This window comes from Rhagoletis pomonella, unplaced genomic scaffold (assembly GCF_013731165.1).
Source record: "Rhagoletis pomonella isolate Grant_MI unplaced genomic scaffold, Rhpom_1.0 Rhpom_scaffold_00002, whole genome shotgun sequence".
Lineage (NCBI taxonomy): Eukaryota > Metazoa > Arthropoda > Insecta > Diptera > Tephritidae > Rhagoletis > Rhagoletis pomonella.
Genome location: NW_023458556.1, coordinates 105054603 through 105074681, shown reverse-complemented (window position 1 = coordinate 105074681; position 20079 = coordinate 105054603). Strand labels below are relative to the sequence as shown.

The window sequence follows — 20079 nt, the reverse complement described above, 5'->3', positions numbered from 1 at the left end:
TACCGAATTTTGTTGAGTTATCGGACTTTAGTGTTTTTTAAATTCATCGAATTATCGAATGTATCAACACATTGAAATTTATCGATATACTGGAATGCATCGGGTCAATTCCAAGCCCTGCCGAAGTGCTACAAAACTTTAAAGATATAAAAAATTGTAGTCACGTTTTAGTTCCAAAGCAGAAGATTTTCCGGTAAGTTACTTTGTACCTTATAAGTTTTGCTACGTGTTATGTTAGAAAACCTATCCAAGGCTCTTAAAAACTAGAAAAACTGTCGAATTTCGACAGTAACTGGTGGTCTAGTATAAAATTAAACTGCGTAACCACCCAAATCCACTAGCAAGTGGCCTGTGAAACACAACAAATATAACACGCCTGCGAAGAAGAGATCTACCAGCCTTTCGTTGAACGACGTTAAACCAACAGGGCTCACCCCAGGGTTTGAGCTATATTATTCTAAATTAGACGTAAGATTTTTAAACTTGTTGTTAGGCTTAATAGATGTAAAATAAGCAGATCCAACAAATAAATGCAAGTATAATTAAAAAAAAAGGTTTGGCGCGTTATGCATCCATATTTTCATTTCACTAATTTTGTTTTGAGCATGTTTTTATAAAATCTTCCTCTAAACACTTTGTTTACACTTTTGATTGACACATCACTGATTTTTTTAACACCTGCAAATTCCTTATTTTTACTTGCAACAATTTGCAGCCCTATCAGGGTGTTAAGCTCTCGAACTCGTCCTATTGGAAAAACTTGCAAGTTCGTAAACATTTTTTGATATTGAACGGGTCTGGGAGTGTTTTCATATTCTCCAGACAAAATTATTCATCAGAAAAAATTCTGAGCATTCGCTATCAAAGAGACAAACTATTCAAAAAACTTGAAATCTTTGAAACATCTGATAATTTTCCCAGTTTTAATAAGTGGTACATTTGGTAATTCATTATCCGCTCGGAGCATTGTCCCCGGTTTGGCATTGTTTACTATTGAAAACTTTTGGATAGGAAAAACATTTTTAACATATAAATGAATTCTCACGTAATGAATAAGTATTTTTCTCAAAATTGATACCACATCATAACGCATTGAAAAATAAAAGGATCTCCTCCAAACACACATCCTTGTTTCCAAAAAAAAAATTAAGTAGATATAGCTACAAATGTGCCTTTTAAACCTACCTATTTTCTCTTCAACTATCAACTGACAAATTCTGCCAAAACATTTCAGCATTTTTATCTACTTTGGAAAATTGAGAAATTTTATACGACAATCATAGTTGACACACACAAAAAAAACAACTGGAGATTAATAGTAAATTACCTAAAACAGCTGGTTTTCTTACCCGTACTTGCGAGTTTTCACAGCAAAAAATTTTTCCAGCGAAAATTCGCCTATCTCAATGAGAACGCAGACTCTGTTGTAGTTTTTTACCATGATACAAAAAAGAAGGTAGTTTCATTTAATTACATTCGTTGTTGTTGTTAACCATTTGACTTTTAATAAAATTATGACATTTCATCAAATTCATGCTATCTGATCACTAAAAGAAATATTTTTTTTAAGCAGAAGATTTTATTTTATGGACTTGAAAATTATGCCGGTTACATAATTTCGAAAATAGGGTTGACGACTAGGTTTCAGAATGCATGAAGAAAGTGTATACATACATATTGTCGTTTTAAGTACAAAACCGCATATCGTCGTTTTTCAAAACCGCGTAACTGACATTTCTTGCCAAAAATTGGATTTGCTCACACAAGCTCTTGGATCAAGCCTTATCCATTCGTCCTGAAATGCGATTTCTTTGTAAAAAAAGAGAACCTTTTTTAAATCTGAGTGTTTTTACTCTCTAGAATATAATTTATGCGACCTCACAAACGCGGTTTTCCATTATCTTGATACGCGGTTTTGCATTTTAAATTAAAAATTTGTCAAAGTTAATGGCGATATGCTAATCACAAAGCCTAAAAGGTTTTATTTCGGAAGAATAAGATTTTTAAATCTCAAGATTGCATTCAAAATAAGAAAACGAAAAAATAACAAATTAATGCGCGCGTGGTTTTTATGATAAAATAAAAAGAACAATTACGATGAAGTCTTATTTAATAGTTTATATTTTATATAGTTTTAATAAAAATAGTGCAAGCTACGTAAGTAAAAAATTACCAAGCACTGATAATGGTTTTTGATTTGAAATATTATTACATTGGTATAAATAAGCGAAAGAAAATTCTCCGATTTATTGCCTTAATATTATCAAAGTGGCAAGGCTGTTGATAATACTCACAATTTATGAAACTTCAAAAAATTTTATTATCCGTCAAAAGTTGTTTATTGAAATTACCTTCTTTTTTGTATCATGGTTTTTTACAATTTTACATAATCTTGAATACGAGAACACTTTTATATAGAGAATTTTGTCTAATTTAAAAACAGTTAACTGTGAGTATGGTCTTTTAAATGTTGATACTTTTTCGGTTTATTTAGTACATTATTTTTGGTCATTTGCTACAAAATTAGAAGACTCGTTTATCATCCCTGCTCCAATCACGCGATTTTGTATTCTGTTGATCACTTTCTATTACGTTCTGATTCTGCAACTACCTTTGACTTAGCATTTTTCATCCACTTTGAAAAAATTTTTCAGTTCTTCGCCTTTTTTCTTCCAATACCTTCACTTTCAACTGTTCAAAAGATGGCAACTGAACAGTAGCAACAAAACTATCCATTTCATCCATTTTCATCAGGCATTTCAATACTTATTGATTTTAAACTATCCACTGTGGTACACAATTCATTAATTTGTATTACTATTTTGTTGCTGGCATTGGATCTAAAACGCACAAACTTCTTAAACAGATTTACTTTCCGCGCCGGACCATCAGCACTGTATAAACCGCTTAACACTATCCATGCTTCCTTTGCTGTTTTACAATTTTTAATATGTATTAACTCCGACGATTTTCCACATAGAGTTAAATACGCCAACGCATTCCTATCGTAAGCTTTTCCATCTAGTCTTGCCTGATACATCTTCATTTGACGGACTTATCGTTTCAATAACTTCCTAATACTCCAACGTAATGAGTAAACTTCTCATTTGTACAACTCACGTATTATAATTATCCGCTCCCAATTTCTCGATCTGCGCCAGAGAACTCATCATGAGAATTGATTGCTTTTAAATAGTAAAACGACAAATGGCAAATTCGGTTGGCAAAGGTTGGGTAAAAAAAAATCAAGTAGTTTTTTTTCGGATCCGACACACGAAAACTAGTTCCTAGGTGCCTCTAGAGAGTACTTACCAAATCTGAGCTTTTAATATTAACGGGAAGATTATGCTTATCATAGTTTTCCATTTTCAATTTAGTCTCATATAAAAATGGTCATATTTTATCACCAATAGATCGTTAAACCAGTTGCATCGTCAATATTTATAGGAAATTGGATGCTCTACAAAAATGATTTCATATACTCTTTTCATTAATCTAACCATTTAAAAGATATTCAATTATAGTCAAAAATTGAAGTATTTTAAGGAAAATAACTTTTTGTTTTGAATTTTGTAACTTACTAAAAAATAATTATTGTCAAATGAGTTTCAATTATTTCTATAGGAAATTAAACGCTCTACAAAAAAGGTCTGATGGAGTTAATCGATTACTCTAACCATTTAGAAGATATTCGCAGTAGAATCCCAATGCCTGATTTTAATAGTTTTTCAATAAATATTTTAAATTTATCCATTCAATTTATTAATTTTGACAATATTCATGAGAATTTGAGTTTATCAAATTTTATCAATTAAATTTTCAATCAAGTCAATTTTTATAACTTAAACTAAAAGAAAAAATATATTTTTGTATCAATACTGTATTGAATTATAAAATTTAATATGGCGAAATATAATTTTTTTTCTGCTGATATGTTTGGCATAGTTGTTGGCTTTTGGCATAGTAAGCATGAAAAACAAAAATTCATAAAAATATCAAAATTTGTACTTCTTTTTTAGAAATACATACATACATATGAAAAGGTGTGTCTCTTTGAAGGTACTTATCCAAAGTAACTTCGTTATTTTAATTTATGCTTATTTGCATTTTAATTCCAAGTATACGTATGTATGTAGTTTCATAAACAATATATCTTTATTGACCATTTCGTTTTCGATATTTCCGATATTCAATATATCGATATTATTTTAGTAGATATATCGGTATTGGATATTGTGAGTTTAGAATATCGCGATATCGATATACCGAATTTTCATTGCCGATACGCATACCTAGCTCTATACAACTTTTAAGCGCAGATACGCACTTAAAAAAACACGCCTATTGTTGCTATTAAAACGCGTATTGACGTCTTTGTTTTTCTGTTGGTTTGGACGGTTAGTAATATTTTTGATGACATTAACACACACTCCTTATGTGAAATTGGGTCTAAATAACAAAATTTATTTTTGTGACATACTTCACTTTTAGTGTGAATCAATTCCAAAGTAACTTAATATCAATTGACATTATTTCACTTTTGGCCTGTGTACTAATGTCATTGACATTAATTCCCTTACAAAAGTGAATTTATGTCAATTGACGGCTAAAATAAATGACAAGTATCATTCCGCAGGGCCTGGGTTCGAGTCCAGTTTCCGACAACATGGAAAAAAAAGTTTATTCTAATAGCGGTCGTCTTTCGGCAGACAATGGCAAACCTCCGAGTGTATTTCTGCCGTGAAGCACAGCTACTCATAAAAATACCATAGCCGTTCGGAGTCCGAGTATCCCCTTAGTGTGAAAACATCAAGGCACACGCCAAACGCTAACATAATACTAGAGTTCACTCTTTGATGCGAAAAGCAAAAATGAGCGTTTTGTTTCGCACGAAAGCATGAACAGTGCTGCTGCGTTCGTGTGTGCTGTCGTACAGCGCAGTTTTCTCGCCCTTAGCATTTCAGTCAGGGTCTTAGCTGTGCGTACATGCGAAACTAAAAGTGCGAAACGTTGCCATATGATTGTTGTTTGCTTGCCAGCTGGCAACGCAACTGGAAAGAAAATTTATTTTACAAATGGTTAGAGGGAGAGAAGTGCACGAACGCGACTTCAATCAAGCGCCACATAAAGCACAATTCCATTCTTCAGAGTTACAATGCACTCAGAATAAAATATTCCTTAATGCTAGGAAAAAATATCTTATTCTAAGGAAATATTACCTTGAAATGGCTCCAAAGGTAGGCTGCCCTAATATGAGTAAACGATTTGACATAGTTTAAGGAAAACAAAATTTCTTAGTTTTAGTACTATTTTCTTTCTACCTAAGAAAATTACACGGTGCTACAAAAAAAAAGCCATGAAATACACCCGAAACAAAACCTAGTGTAGGTTGTAGGTATGGTCGAGTACAACATGAAAATAGGCCCCGTATAGTGCCTGAACACTCCTTTTTTTAGACCAAAAACCATTATTTTCGTACTCGATGCACTTATCTATTAATAGCTTGACGTTATGAAAAGACGATTTATAGACCTTTAAAACGATGTATAACAATATGTTGTTAGACTTAGTTTGATGGGAGTTTTCATCGGTTAAATTTTAATGAGCCCCTATTTTTCTTCATTTTTCAACTTTGATCATCGCTAATTTAAAAAAATTCTATGTAAGTTGCGAAATATTTGGTATTTATCTAAAAGAAAATTTATTTTCGAATAAATTTATACCTCATCTCATAGAATTGCATAACAATTGTCGAAGTTAAGCAATTTAAGCAAAAAATACGGCCCTGAATTTATTTGTGTGTATGTACCGGACGTGCAGATTTTTTGAGCAGTGTGGCTAACTGACCGTCTCCACTGGATAAAATTTATTGCTGTCCAGCTGTCGTTTTGGTCACTAGATATAAGTTATATCAGTGGCATTATTTGTGTGGGCTTTTTATATCTCCGATCTCGACCGAATTTGATATACACATTGTGCTTGGCCTCCTTAAGCACCGTGCTGAATTTTTTTTTTTTCAAATTGGACACAGATGAACGACTTCATTCAAATTCAATACCTCCGCTCCTAAAAGCTTGCGCATCGCTTAGATTTTTCGCAGAAGGAAGTCCCACAGCAATAACTTCAATTCGGTAAACTTAACATGTCGATAGTTTTAAGAGGTGCTTCAGTTGATAAGGAAAAAATTTGCAATCAGTGTTAGCTTTTGTTTCACCAAAAGCGCGGACTACACGAGAAGTAAAATTTCCCATTGTTGTTTTGTTATTTTCACGATATTCTGTAAAAGCAAAATGCGTTGCAAAATGTTAATATCGATTAAACTATTAAAAACTAACATATTTCGTTAGTTGTGCCGGCTCGAGGTCAAATGGTTTTAGAAAATTTTAATTAAATCAGGATTTTAATTTTTTCCAATATATTTCGATTACAAAAATCCTCAGTCTCATTGCGAGAGTCGTCCCGAATGCAAGTCGTTTTTCGAGAGTCGAATCGTATCGAAAATTTCACGTCGTTGCCTAAAATTGCCACGCGACTGGTATATTAATGCGGCAAAACTTGGCAGCACTCATTAGCGCACACAAGGGGTGGGTTTTGGGGTTCAAACCCCCCTAAAGCTAATAACCTCAAATACGAACTGTATCTTAAAGCTAAGAATCCAGCTCAAGAAAAATCACAAGAAATATTTTTTATTATTTCTGTTGAAAAAGAACTTCCCTTTCGCTATAAATTTTCTTGAAATAAATATACGAGCATTTTTCTTGAGAAATGCAAACTGATTTAAGAAATTTTGGTAAAGGATTTAAGAAATTTCTTGTGCGTAATTTTATGTACATATATGAATTTTTCGCTTTTCTTGAGAGCTATTAAAAGTTTAAAAAGCACCATCTCCATCGAAAACCAGCAGCAAGATTCCCAGCATGTGCTACAGCTGATTTTGATCGCCAAAAATCTCCAAAAGAATAGCAGGAACGCCTAACAACACGCAACATTTAGTTACATGCCAGACTTAGCCGATTAGTTACACATTACAGCTATTACTTTTCGCTTCAGTATACTTTTAGGCCCACTGCTTTTCATTTATAGAATTATTGCGACGAAAACTTAGCGTTGCGACCAGAAATCGAGGAAAATGATCATTAAAACTCTTTTTTTAATTTTTTTATTACTTTTGAAAGTTCATATCATATCATTCAATTCTCATATATAAATTTAGGAATACCGTTAATTTTTTCATGATCCAATGATCGGATCTAAACGAAATTACGGGACGACCCATGAGGTACCATCTTTCCGAAAAAAAAAGAAATTGAAATCGGTTCACGTGGTCCAAAGTTATGCGGTAGCATACATAAAAAAAGAAAAAATATTTTGACGAATTAATCACCTCCCTCTTTTTTGGAGTCGGTTTAAAATGTTTCAGTTCCTTGTTAATTTCATGTAATAAAGTGCAATTTATTAAACTTTAAAAGGTTCATTTTTTATTACATACTGTACATAAAGCTTGCACAAATGTATTTTAAAGAGCATATTATCCGAAGCAAATTTCAGAAGTATAAACCCCTCCCAAAATATATTCCTGGGTGCGCCCCTGGCAGCACTGCATAGTTTTCGACGATTTTCGTCGTTTACTTATTTCAGCTCGACAGTAGACAATTCCAATGTTGTCGAGTCTTACAATTTAGCCTAATTTACGACTTAGGCAATGAGGCTGCTTGTTTGAATTAAAATTTTCTAAAACCATTTGACTTCGAGCCGGCTCAACTACCAAATTCACCTTTATGTCAACAGCAGAAAAATTATACGTACGTCAACAGCAGCATACCCGGGTATGCACACATGATTCAATAATAAAAGGTTTGCTCAAAAAACATGTTTCTCGCTTCCTCTTGACAAAATCGGCTCCCTTGGCAAGGCACTGTGTGTGGGTTCGTGTATGTGTGCAAAGCTTTTGTAAGGGAGCTAATACTAAGTTCACATATAAGTAGATTATCCTCATTTTCGAGCTTAACACCCTAATCTGTAATTAGAACAAGAGATTAGCCATATAAAATTCGTCCCTTGTTAATCTGTAATTATAAAATAATCTCAGATTTAACCGATAACTTTTCGGTGTCATCCTAGTTTTATCGATGGGTTTTGCGAAAAAGAGGAGAAATGCCAAATGTAAAAGTAAACAAAAATGGATGCTAGCAAGGAACAGAGGTTTCTAAAGGTATTTTTAATAAAATGTTAAGTTAAAATATATTTATATTGCTTAATATAGCAGAAAAACGTGATCACGGTGGCACAGAGAAGAAACATAACTTTTCCTTGAGATGTGAGAATAATAAGCACAACAAATTTTACGGCTAATAATCTGAGATTTGCCTGTGTAAACGGGGTGATTAAAAAACGAGCTTTGATTGAGATAATAGTGATATGTGAACATACTTTAAGGGAGTGTCAAAACTCGAATGTCACCAATGAGAAAACCTTTAATTATTGAATCATGGTATGCACATACATTTTGTATGGGAAACGGCGTTGTGTTGTGACGAAAATGTTAATATTTAACACATTTCTTTTAATCCGCATACATTTTTATTGTTATTTTCTGAAGAAATATGTTTATTTTAAATATGTGAAGAAAGATTTGAGAAATATGTTGCTCTGCCGTAAAATAATGAGTTTCTTAGAACACACTCTATGATTGTTGGTTTTGAATGTATATAAAAAGGATTGTTTAGGTAAAAAACGTGTATGATTATTGAAACAGGGCTTTTGCAGGTAGGCGCAAATAATTCTTGTGATGTCTCTTGTTACATCAGGTAGTTCAAAACTTGAACCAACCTGCAGAAGCTCTAATATTTACTTGAATACATGTTGTGCGAACTTGAAGACAGAAGAGATATGAAGTTTTTATGACCAAGTGTTACGCAACGAAATAAAATTTATTAAAGTAAAAATGGCAAATGGTGAATGGCTCACTCCAAGACACCTTAGTGCACTTGATCCTGAGGGGCAGCATGGATACATTCGCCAGAGGTTAGAAAATTTAGGAGAGGAAACCAGTGACGACGAGCATTTCGTATCTGAATAGATTGTGGACGATAACAAAAATGATGTAACTCCAGTTGACTCCGATATAGAAGAAATCAAGCTATCAGAATACGACCCGGAAGATCTTGAGGAACTTGGCGATATACCGGGGAAATTATACTGCCAAAGAAGGAACAATTTGAGCTGCTCCATCACCACAAACTGCCTGATTCCGAACCTACAACATACTCAGGTCTGAAAACATGGACCAGTACGTGCCGAAGAATAATAAATCAGTTGTGGTCTTTTCAAGAATGCATTAGATAACCGAAGTAAAAGGTCTTAAGAAGAAGCCACTACTGATATTAGATTACAACCAAAGCAAATGTGGCGTTGATAATATAGATAAATGCCTTGCAGAATATTAAACCAGTCGGCCTTCGGCATTTTCTTATAATATTCTGAATGTAGCTGTCCTTACTACGGACATAATTTACGTCGAAAATCGCCCACACCTGAAAACCTCCGAAATCCGACTAGAATGTTCCTTCATCAACATAGTTGGCAACTGGCGAAATCTTAAATAGAAGTGAGAGCTAGTAATAGTCGAATAACCAGAACACACAACGTCATTGAAGCAATAAACGGCGGTCCTTTGAGGATAATGGATGTTGGTATTTAGGGAGCAAGGAAGAACGTGACAGTGCGGGCAGAATAAAAACAAATGGTAATTGTTCTATGTCCGCCCACCAAGGAAAACCTGCATATTGTTCAACAGACCCATGTATGCAGAACATTCTACTAATATGTTGCAATGTAATATCTAGATGTAGTTAAAAAGTTAGTAATTTACAATTGATTAATATTTTTTTTATTTTACAAGTATTGTATTACTATAATATCATTATATTCTTGTATTATTTTAAGAATTTGATTCGGAATTATATTCTTGTATTATTTTAAGGATTTCATTTGAAATAAAGTTTACTTTTCAGATGTATCAACATACATATTTGCATAAGATTTCATATACATACCCGGTTATGCAGCTGTTGACGTAAGGGTTAAAAGTCGAAAAATGGCCAGATCTCTGGCCCAGGTGGTCCAATTCCAACCAGACTTGGGAATATGACGTAAAACACTTCTGTTGCGGATATCTTTAAATTTCAAGTCAATCCGATGTCTAGTTTCCAAGATATAACAGTTTTAAAACGCAAGACATACCCGGGTATGTTGCTGTTGACATAAAGATTAAGAAGTAAAAAGGTCGCCAAAACCATCATCACTAAAATATTTCACAAACTTTTAAATTTTATCTCCTAAATACGCTCCAAAAATCTTCACAGCAACCACAAAAATGGAATTGCAAACTTTGTAGCAACTGCAGTTGTCAGTAGAGAGTTGCCATCTGTAATATCGCTTCGGCAACTGGAAACGCAACTGAAGTTCGGTTGCTACCGATAGTCTACCTATAAATCTATCCTCGCCATTGCCGCCACACACGGATAAAAGTTTGCTACCCTGTTTACACATTAATTGCTAAAGAACAATTTTTTGCTTGAAACTAACCATATCTTTTCTGATTACAGGAGTTCTTTACGATCAGTTGCATCCTGATGAGGATGGCGTTCCTTGGAACCTTACTATACATTTTTCGAAATTCCCCGAAGACTTATTGGTAAAAATGTCAACTAGGTAGGTGTTAAGCAACTAATAAAAATGAGAAGTCCCACTTAACGTACTAATATGGATAGGGAATTGTTGGAATCACATTTTATGTCATGCCTAAAGGAAGCCGATGTTCTTAAGCATCGAGGTCAAATAATATCTTCAATGCAAAAAAAGGATCACAATCAACTCTGGCAAGGTCTGGGTAATGACAAGTTTGATCAGTTTTGGGCAATTAATCGGCGTCTAATGGAGCCAAATGGGGAGCAAGAAACCTTTAAATACATTCCTGTACGATTTTATTCGGAAGTGAGTATCGTTTTCTTAATTCTAATCATAAACACATAAGGACTTCTATTAGTACTGTTTGGTATATAAAAACGTTTTCGACGTAGGTAATTGTTGAGGAGTTCCATAACAAAAGGCAATAATTCCCCTATTTGTTTTGCCGTGGAGTACGTCCAATGTTTTAAATAAAAAACGGATTAATTTATGTTAGAATTATTTCGTTTTGTCGCACAAATGACGCGAAATACTGGCTTATTTTGGGGTAAATTTTGAGATTTTGAAGTACAAGTAGCACTTAGGTTTTGCATATAACTTTCATTCTGGGAACTTAAGTTCTTGAAATGGCGCTGGTCACATATCAACCCACAGAAGACACTGGTCATGCGAAATAATTAGTAGCTGATGGCACATATGATTGCAGTTAATGCGGTTATGTTTACAGAAATAAAAACATTTTCCAACCTGCGTCATCTTATATGAATTCTAATGTAAAATTGTCCGTTGAATCAGAATATAAGAAAGTAGAACAATTTTTGAGATATAGCCAAATTTCGGTTTTTATGATCTGAAAAAAGTGAAATATGTTTTCTTCATGTTTCTTTCTTGGACTTCAAAGTATAAATACAATAACACCTTATCTAAATTGAGTAATAAATCGAGCCCCAACCGCAATTTGAGTGTAACCAACAGAAAGAAGATTATGCATAAGTGTTTTTTTTTAATTATCTTTAAACAAAGCAGAGTTATTAACATGAAAGTAAGTAATGTTTTTGCAGTTACATCTTTTTTGCTTTTAGGTTGGACAGTGACCATACTGTTCATTAAAGCTTGCAAGTCTTCAAGTGCCCCTCCCACTTCTTCCGCTTGTGTTGGTCTACGAGTTGCTGATTCTCCGCATTGAGATCCCTGATACGGGGTTTTCCGGTATAAGCCTGGCGAAGGTAGTCACGCTCGTCCGTTAGAACAGCCGCTTCGTTGGAAAATGTGGACGTCTTTACGCGATGCATCCAGCGTAAATTAAACGGGCTGCAGCCGGAGTGACAACTTTGCCGAATTTGCGTTCGCCAAAATGAACGTTTATTGGTGAGGCAAGGACGGCGAAGGTGCTCTCGGTAACTTCATCAAAGCCTTTCCAATCAGTTTTGGTAAAGTTAGTTTTGGTTCGGTGTTCCGCAGAAGCAAATTAGGCGATACAATTGTAACGACAGCATAAGTCGCCACGTTCTGCTGTTTATCAGACCAGCACTAGTAATTGCTATGTCGGGTCAGATGCTTCAGCTACCTATAATACTTGTGCGGGCGTCTTCGTTCAGACTGGAGCAAATTGGGGCCACTAATGATATGGTCCACTCCTTCTGAAACCTGAGATGCTTAAGTGACTCCATCCCTTGCAGGTGTTGCACCTGACTGCAGTAGTTAGTTGTAGTCTTCTCTGTTCGTCATCTCTTGTCAAATTTTGTTTTGAGGCAACCGGGTTTCTGCGTTTTGAAAAAAACCATTTCATTAGTTAAGAAACAGGTTTCAATTCAACAATGTGTTTTAATAATGCACTAATTTTAGTTATGTATACTGTATATGTAAATTATGTTTTTAATACTTGTAGGAAGATGCCTACGTACAAAAGTTAATAACACCTTTAAATAAAAACGGACAAAAGAAAACACTTGGTGAAATGATTACTGAGTTATCGTCGCCGCTTAAGAAAGTTGGTAAGTTGAAGCGGAGAAGGAAAATATAAATATTTACATTTATAAAAACTAGTTTTGTTGTTTTAGTTGAAGTCCGAACACATGGTATCAGCATTCACGATGAAGCACATTTACAGTGGTTATCCGAGCATCTTAGTTATCCAGATAATTTTTTACACTTATTTTTAGTCTATGATAGTAACCCTTAATATTTTAAACATGTAAGTAAAGTTACAAAGTCATAAAGTTTCTTTTGTTCGATTTGGTTAGCAGTAAAGAGTGATTCGTAAAAGCTCTGTTTGGGTCATAATTATGGCTAAATAAATTAGTTTAATAATAATAATAATAGATTGGCGCTTACACATATGAGCTAGAATTCATGAAATCGATCAGTAAAAATTAAAGTTTGTTGATTTTTAATTTTAATATGGTGGATGTGTAATTCAGGAGCATGGAAAGTGATTCCCATCAACAAAACTTCGAAAAAATATATATTTCGCAAGTTATTGCATAAACAATTTTTATGGCATTTTTTCTTCGATTCACAATATCTCATAAATTATTTAACCGAATTGAATGAAATCTTCAGGGCTTATTCCTTTTATGTCATAGTTTCTGTTGACATATTTTTTTTTAATGCAAATTTTATTTTTGTTCCTTTTTACTAATATTTATACTAAGAAAGTTTTTGCAAAACATCGTTCTGGAGCAACAAAAAATTTGAAAAAAATTAGAAATATTCTTCCAGTTTTATTAAATAACATGTGTAAATTTCCAAGTGTGTGTATTTTTCGTTTAGAAGATATCAGCAATTAAACCTGGCTCTGCATGTATAGCATCTTTGATTTTTAGATTTTTGAATAACATTTTTTTTAGATTTTACTTTTTTTTTAAATTGAGTCAGCTAACAGAGTTGTACGAAAGTGGTAATTAATATTTCCACGTGTGTAAATTATTGAACGGTGGTAGCTTGGTTATACGCGACGAATAACGACTGTCTTATAAGCAAGTGTACGTAAAAGAAGTAAGTAAGCAAAATAGCAAAATAGTAAATTCAGACCCATTTCTCCCCTCTGAATACCTGTTGCAATCCTCATAATAAGATGTGTAAGCTTGCAACGGACTACAAGCGACCAAATAACAAATCCAAAGGCTTTATATGAAGAGTGCCAAAGCTACTTCAAAGGCATCGCTTTTGTCTTTTACGCAGAGGCCGATTACGATGTAGAAAGCCAGTCGTTGGAGAAACGTTTCCTTAGAGCAGCGACAATAAAGAATACCAGAAATTTTCACTCTTTTGTACCAATTAACACACAGCAAATCACTTGCAGAACTTATTCAGCATCTGAATCACTAATTGAGAACACGATCATTTCATGAATTCTCAGTTTATCGGTTTCATGTTTATACCATCATACGTTGGAATTTACTTTGATGCAATAAAAGCCATATACTCAAATTTTGTGTATAACCTATTAGAAAAAAACCGTATTTGTTTTTTATTTTTTGATGTTGGTTTCTACCGGACTTGAACCCAGGCCCTGCGGAATGATAGCGCGCACTGCTAACCACTGCACCACAGAATCAAAAATAAAATTTATTCAAAAATCTAAAAATCAAAGATGCTATACATGCAGAGCCAAGTTTAAGTGCTGATATCTTCTAAACGAAAAATACACACACTTCGAAATTTGCACATGTTGCACATAAGACTGGCAGAATATTTTTAATTTTTTTCAATTTTTTTGTTGCTCCAGAACGATGTTTTGCAAAAACTTTCTTAGTATAAATATTAGTAAAAAGGAACAAAAATAAAATTTGCATTAAAAAAAATATGTCAATAGAAACTATGACATAAAAGGAATAAGCCCTGAAGATTTCATTTAATTTGGTTAAATAATTTATGAGATATTGTGAATCGAAGAAAAAATGCCATAAAAATTGTTTATGCAATAAGTTGCTAAATGTATATTTTTTTGAAGTTTTGTTGATGGGAATCACTTTCCATGCTCCTGAATTACACTTCCACCATATTAAAATTAAAAATCAAAAAACTTTAATTTTTACTGATCGATTTCACGAATTTTGGCTCATATGTTAGTGTTTGGCCGAGCTTCTCCTCCTATTTGTGGCATGCGCCTTGATGTTGTCACACAAAGCGGAGGTACCTACAGTTTTACGCCGACTCCGAACGGCGATTGTATTTTTATGAGAAGCTGTTTTTCATGGCAGAAATACACTCGGAGGTTTGCCATTGCCTGCCGAGGGACGACCGCTGTTAAGAAAAAACCTTTTTGCTATATTTTTTTTGCGATGTTGCTTTGACCAGGGCTTGAACCCAGGTGCACTGGAGTGGAAGCGCGCACTGCTTACCACTACACCACAGCGGCCGCTAAATTAATTTATTTTACATTAATGGGTAGATTATCGATAGCAATCGAACTTCAGTTGCGTTGCTAGTTGCCAAAACGATATTACAGATGGCAACTGGCAACTGCAGTTGCTACATAATGTGTATACAGGCGACTACATTTTAGTGGTTGCTGGGAATGTTTTTGGAGCGTATTTAGGAGCGAAAATTGAAAAGTGTGTCATATATTTAATAATTTGAACGATATTAACATTTTGCAATGCAGTTTGCTTTTACAGAATATGGTGAAAATAACAAACGAATATCTTGAAATTTTAGTTCTCGTGGACAACACCCTTTTGGCGAAACAAAAGCGAACACTGATTGCAATTTTTTTTCTTTATCAATTGAAGCACCTCTTTTAAAACTACCGACACACCCAGTTTTCCAAATTAAAGTCATTGCTGTGGCACTTCCTTCTGCGAAAAATCGAAGATGTGCGCAAGCTTTTATGAGCGGAGGTATTGAAGTTGAACGAAGTGGTTCATCTGTTTATTAACCAATTATACTACAGCTTCTTTTGGAAGTCCTCAATATGCTTTGAAAATGGACACAAAACGATAACAAAAGAAACCATTAATTTTTGCTTACAGTACACGCGGTAGCTCTAGAGGATTGGAATTATCCTTTAAGTGTCGCCTGATTGAGGACGCGTTCATGCATTTCTCTTCCTCCTAAACAAATAATTGTGATAAATTTAGCTTTATTTCTGTCTTTTCTTTAAAACTCTTCATTTTAATAATTTAATTTTACTCGCACAGCTTGTTTGCAGACGCTTGCTGGTTGTTGAACTGTCAAATTTCGATTATCGATAACTCTACAGCAACTGACGATAGTTGCCATTCGTAATACACATTTTCTTTCCAGTTGCATTGCCAGCTGACAACCGAAGCGTGGTTGTGTTGCCATCCGTAATCGACCCATAAAATATACTTCTCATTATATATATACGAGTGTCATAGGCCACCCGTCCACCCCTTCTAAAATGCTCTATCTTTCGGTCATATTACCGACTTCTGGTGTCGGGCGAAAATGGGTTAAAGAGACCGAAACTCCATTATTTTAAATGGGACATATGACTCGGTGAGTTCGACAACCGTACAAGTTTAATATTGGTTTTTTTGGTTAATATTAAAAACCGTAAAAGTCAGGGACATGTACGTTTTTCTCCTCATTTCACGGGTGCAGTCAGTTATGCTACGTTAACCGCTAGGTATCTGGCACGGTGAAATAAGAAAAAAAACCACAAAAAAGTTATTTTAGACTTGTACGGTTGTCGAACTCATCCATTCATATCGTCGATGTTTTTGCAAAACCGCCCATCGCCCAATTGCAAAACCGCCTATCTTACGGCACTCAAATTTTACAGGGGAGCGAAAAACGGTTTATTCTTTGAAGGCATTGCCTTGATAGGCAGTATTTTCTCTAGCTTTTATTTTACAAATCTGTTGTTTTAATAACGATTTAACGATTTTTATGCATAAATCTCGATACCTGGAGTTCAGGGTTACCAAATCTCATGTTGCCTTTTTCAACTTTTTAATGACATTCGCTCTTCAACTTGTCCTGTAGCCGGATTCCAGCTTTCGATAGAGCTAATTTTGATGGCCAAAAATCTCCAAAAGACATCTAGTTACATGCCTCTATTACAGCCAGATTTGGCTGATACACATTGCATCTGTTACTTTTCCATGTTGTATATTTTAGGCCCCACTACTTTTCATTCGAAGAATTTCGACGACGAAAATTGAGTGTAGCGATTGTCAAAATTCCACTGGAAATGGAAGATACAGATTCGTATTCTGCGGTCAAAAACAACTTTTGTTAGAAACTTTGGCAGAATCCGAATATGTGGTAAAAGTTCGTAGGTATGTATGTATGATTTACAAAAATGGACTTTCGGTATGTTTGCACTTTTCTTTAATAGCCAAAAATCTCCAAAAGAATAACAGAAGCGTAGAATCTCACTGCAGAGCGAGTTAAATCCGACTCTGTGGTAATGAGCATGTACATATGTATATCCTATTTAACAGAATGGACTTCCGGTCGGTTTCACCCAGTGTTCGGATTTGCCTCATTTCAGCCCCTTACTCGCTCATTAGTTTGCTCTAAGTTTCCGCAACTCACCGCGTATCAGCCGAGGCTGTTTGCAAACGTGTTCTCGTTAAATACGAGCGCACGCGCTGAGTAGCCAGCAGATGAGGAAGCAAACGAGGGCAGCGCAAGCAAAGGAGTGCCTCAATAGTTCTGCCCTCATGAGCGCGTCGTTGCGAGCGAGGCACACAGTTGCAGCAGCATACGAGCGAGGCGAGTAGATGAGGGAGGCATATGATAAGAGGCAAACAGATGAGACAGGCAAACGGATTGTTAAGAAAAAAATTGATGAGATAAAAATTGCATCAGCTAAGAATTTCGAATAAACGATTGCATGTACGCATGCATAAATATATGTACCTATGTATATACATTAGCGTGCCCATCGAACATTTTTTTTTTTGGAAATTTCAAGACCCTATTTTTATAGATTTTTTAAATGTCATTAAGAGGTCGCGACCTGTCGATTTAGGTCAGAAAATACGATTTTGTAGATTTATGAGTTTTTGAATGACTATTTTTGATTCGATTTCAAAGATCGTATATCGATGGCTGAGTGGAAGATCGACCTATCTCGGCAGCCAGTTAGAAAACGCCCTATCGCAGAAAACTTTTCAAGCACGCCCTACTTCAGAATTTGATTCAAAAACGCCCTATTTCAGAATTTTATTGAAGAACACCCTATCTCAAAATTCGGTTCAAAAACACCCTATCTCAAACGAAAATACATTGAAAATAAGCTGAGATAGGGCGTTTTTGAATCGGCAGCTGGAATGGGGAATTCGTCAACCAAATTCTGAGATAGGGCGTTCTTGAAAAGTTTTCTGAGATAGAGCGTTGTTGAAAAATTTTCTGAGATAGGGCGTTTGCGAACTGGCTGCCGAGATAGGTCGATCTTCCACTCAGCCATCGATATGGTCTGGGAAGAGGATATGCAGGCCTTTAAAATGGTATATAATAATAATTGTCGGACTTGGCTTGTTGGAATTTTTTATCGGGTAAAATAAAAAAAAAAACATATTTCTCTTAATTTTTTAAATTTTGACCATCGATATTTTCCACAATTTCAAAATATGTAGTACTATCAAAAATTAAATCTATTTTTAAATAACCTAATAAATATGTAGTACTATCTAAAATTAAATCTATTTTTAAATAACCTAATAGCTCATTTATTGCGACCGCATATAAATTGTCGAGGTTAGGCGACTTTTCTTAAATATGGCCTTTAATTTATATTGTTTATGTACCGGACTTTCAGATCTTTTGAGCAATGTGACTAAGGAATTCATCAATATTTATTCAAAATTGATGTATACAATCGATCGTTAGCAAAAAACTGGTTCCCAAGAAATTTTAGGAAAATGGAGGTGGCACCGCCTACTTATATGATATATGCGTGTCTTAAAAACTACTTGACCGTGTGGTCAGCGTAGCTGGCGTTGGACTTACGAGGACTATTTTTTGCCGAAAAAATTACATCGACGTCGAAAACCATGGATTAATATAAGTAATACAATGCAATTTTGGGCAGAAGTTCAAACTTATGCGGATGCAGGTGGCAACCAATTGTTTTTCGATCTGACGGAATTTGCACTTCATTTACTTTCTCTACCTTGGTGTAATACAGACCTGGAACTTTATTCAGTCAGTTTCACTTGTTGAAAACAACTTTTACTCTTATTTTTAATTTCTGGTGAACTTCGATCCCAGCTGTATTATTCGAATACACGGTTCAACAATATTTGGTCGTATTTTATCTCAAACACGGGGCTGACCTAATCTTATAGCTTTTAAAGCGCGATTTTCGGGTTTTCTCTTTTTTAAAGACTTTTTCGTAATATCTCAAAATATAAGGTCTCGCCCAACGTGTTCAGCGACCTTGAAAAAACACCTTAAAAAATTTCAATTTCGTGAGGGATTTCGTGTGCGCACGGATTGAACGAAGAATGTTAATATTTTTGGACCACATTTTCAGGGGATGGTTTTTAGCCATAATGAAAGCTGAAAATTCAAGAGCGTCAAAAAAGAAGAACTTCCTTTTTTTCTGGTCATTCTAATATATGTATATATTATAAATGAATTATAAAAAATCACAGTTTTCTCGAAAAGTTACCAAGATACGACATCGACTTTTGATATTCTGCAACAATAGTTGCGTTCGATAAATTTTGCCAACACCAGCCAACAATCAAAATCAAGAGCGTAAGCGAAAATTCTCTGCCAAAGAGAAGAAAAAGCAAAAAAGTAAACGAACAGGAAATTAGCCATCACTTGCAAAAACCGGAAGAAGACACACCAGCTGACTTTGTTTATGTTTTATTTGTAAACAAACTGAAATTCATGTTGCTTCCATGTAAGAAAAAAGGAAAGTGAACGTTCAATGTTCGCCAGGAACATTTCTAGAAGTAAAAACTAGTTGGCACTATCATAAAGTCACATAGCAGGCAGCCAAAAAGCATATAAATACCAATACTCGAAAAATGCAATTTTGTTTGTTTACAAAAATTGCAACCATATGTTTTGTGATCATATGTTTTCGTGATGTATAATTTTGGCTGACAAAAATTTTGCCAGTACAAAATGAACGCTTCTCTTGTATCAAAATGAACGCTTGCTCTCTCAATTTTTGTGTGTTGGATAATGTTTTGTCGTTATTGAACGCCATCCAGAAAAATTTGGAAAAACTATTACAAATTTTTGACTTGTCGAACGCTACTAATATTGTGGGTGGTTTTCATATGGGATTAAAAGGATTATGGGATTTCAAGACCCTACCCTCTGATTTTATTCGTTTTTATGACAAATATTGCCTATTTTTATAGATTTTTAACAGATTTTTTACTTGTCGACTTAGATCAGAAAGTAGGATTTTGTAGATTCATGAGTTTTTGAATGACTATTTTTGATTCG

The 20079-nt window shown here is 34.5% G+C and overlaps 1 protein-coding gene across 2 annotated transcripts in view; it reads left to right on the top strand.

Annotated features, from left to right (window-relative positions):
- LOC118734292 (autophagy protein 5) overlaps positions 1-12956 on the top strand; it is an 87277-nt gene extending 74321 nt beyond the window's left edge. The window contains exons 3-6 of one of the 2 annotated variants that reach the window (XM_036464005.1): positions 10608-10713; positions 10773-10995; positions 12578-12683; positions 12750-12956. In XM_036464005.1, coding sequence (XP_036319898.1) covers positions 10608-10713; positions 10773-10995; positions 12578-12683; positions 12750-12871 — 557 coding nt within the window. In that variant the 3' untranslated portion in view covers positions 12872-12956. Of the gene's footprint in view, positions 1-10607; positions 10714-10772; positions 10996-12577; positions 12684-12735 lie in introns of both variants that reach the window. The other variant, XM_036464006.1, reaches the window with a different exon arrangement.
- Positions 12957-20079: the final 7123 nt, after the last annotated feature.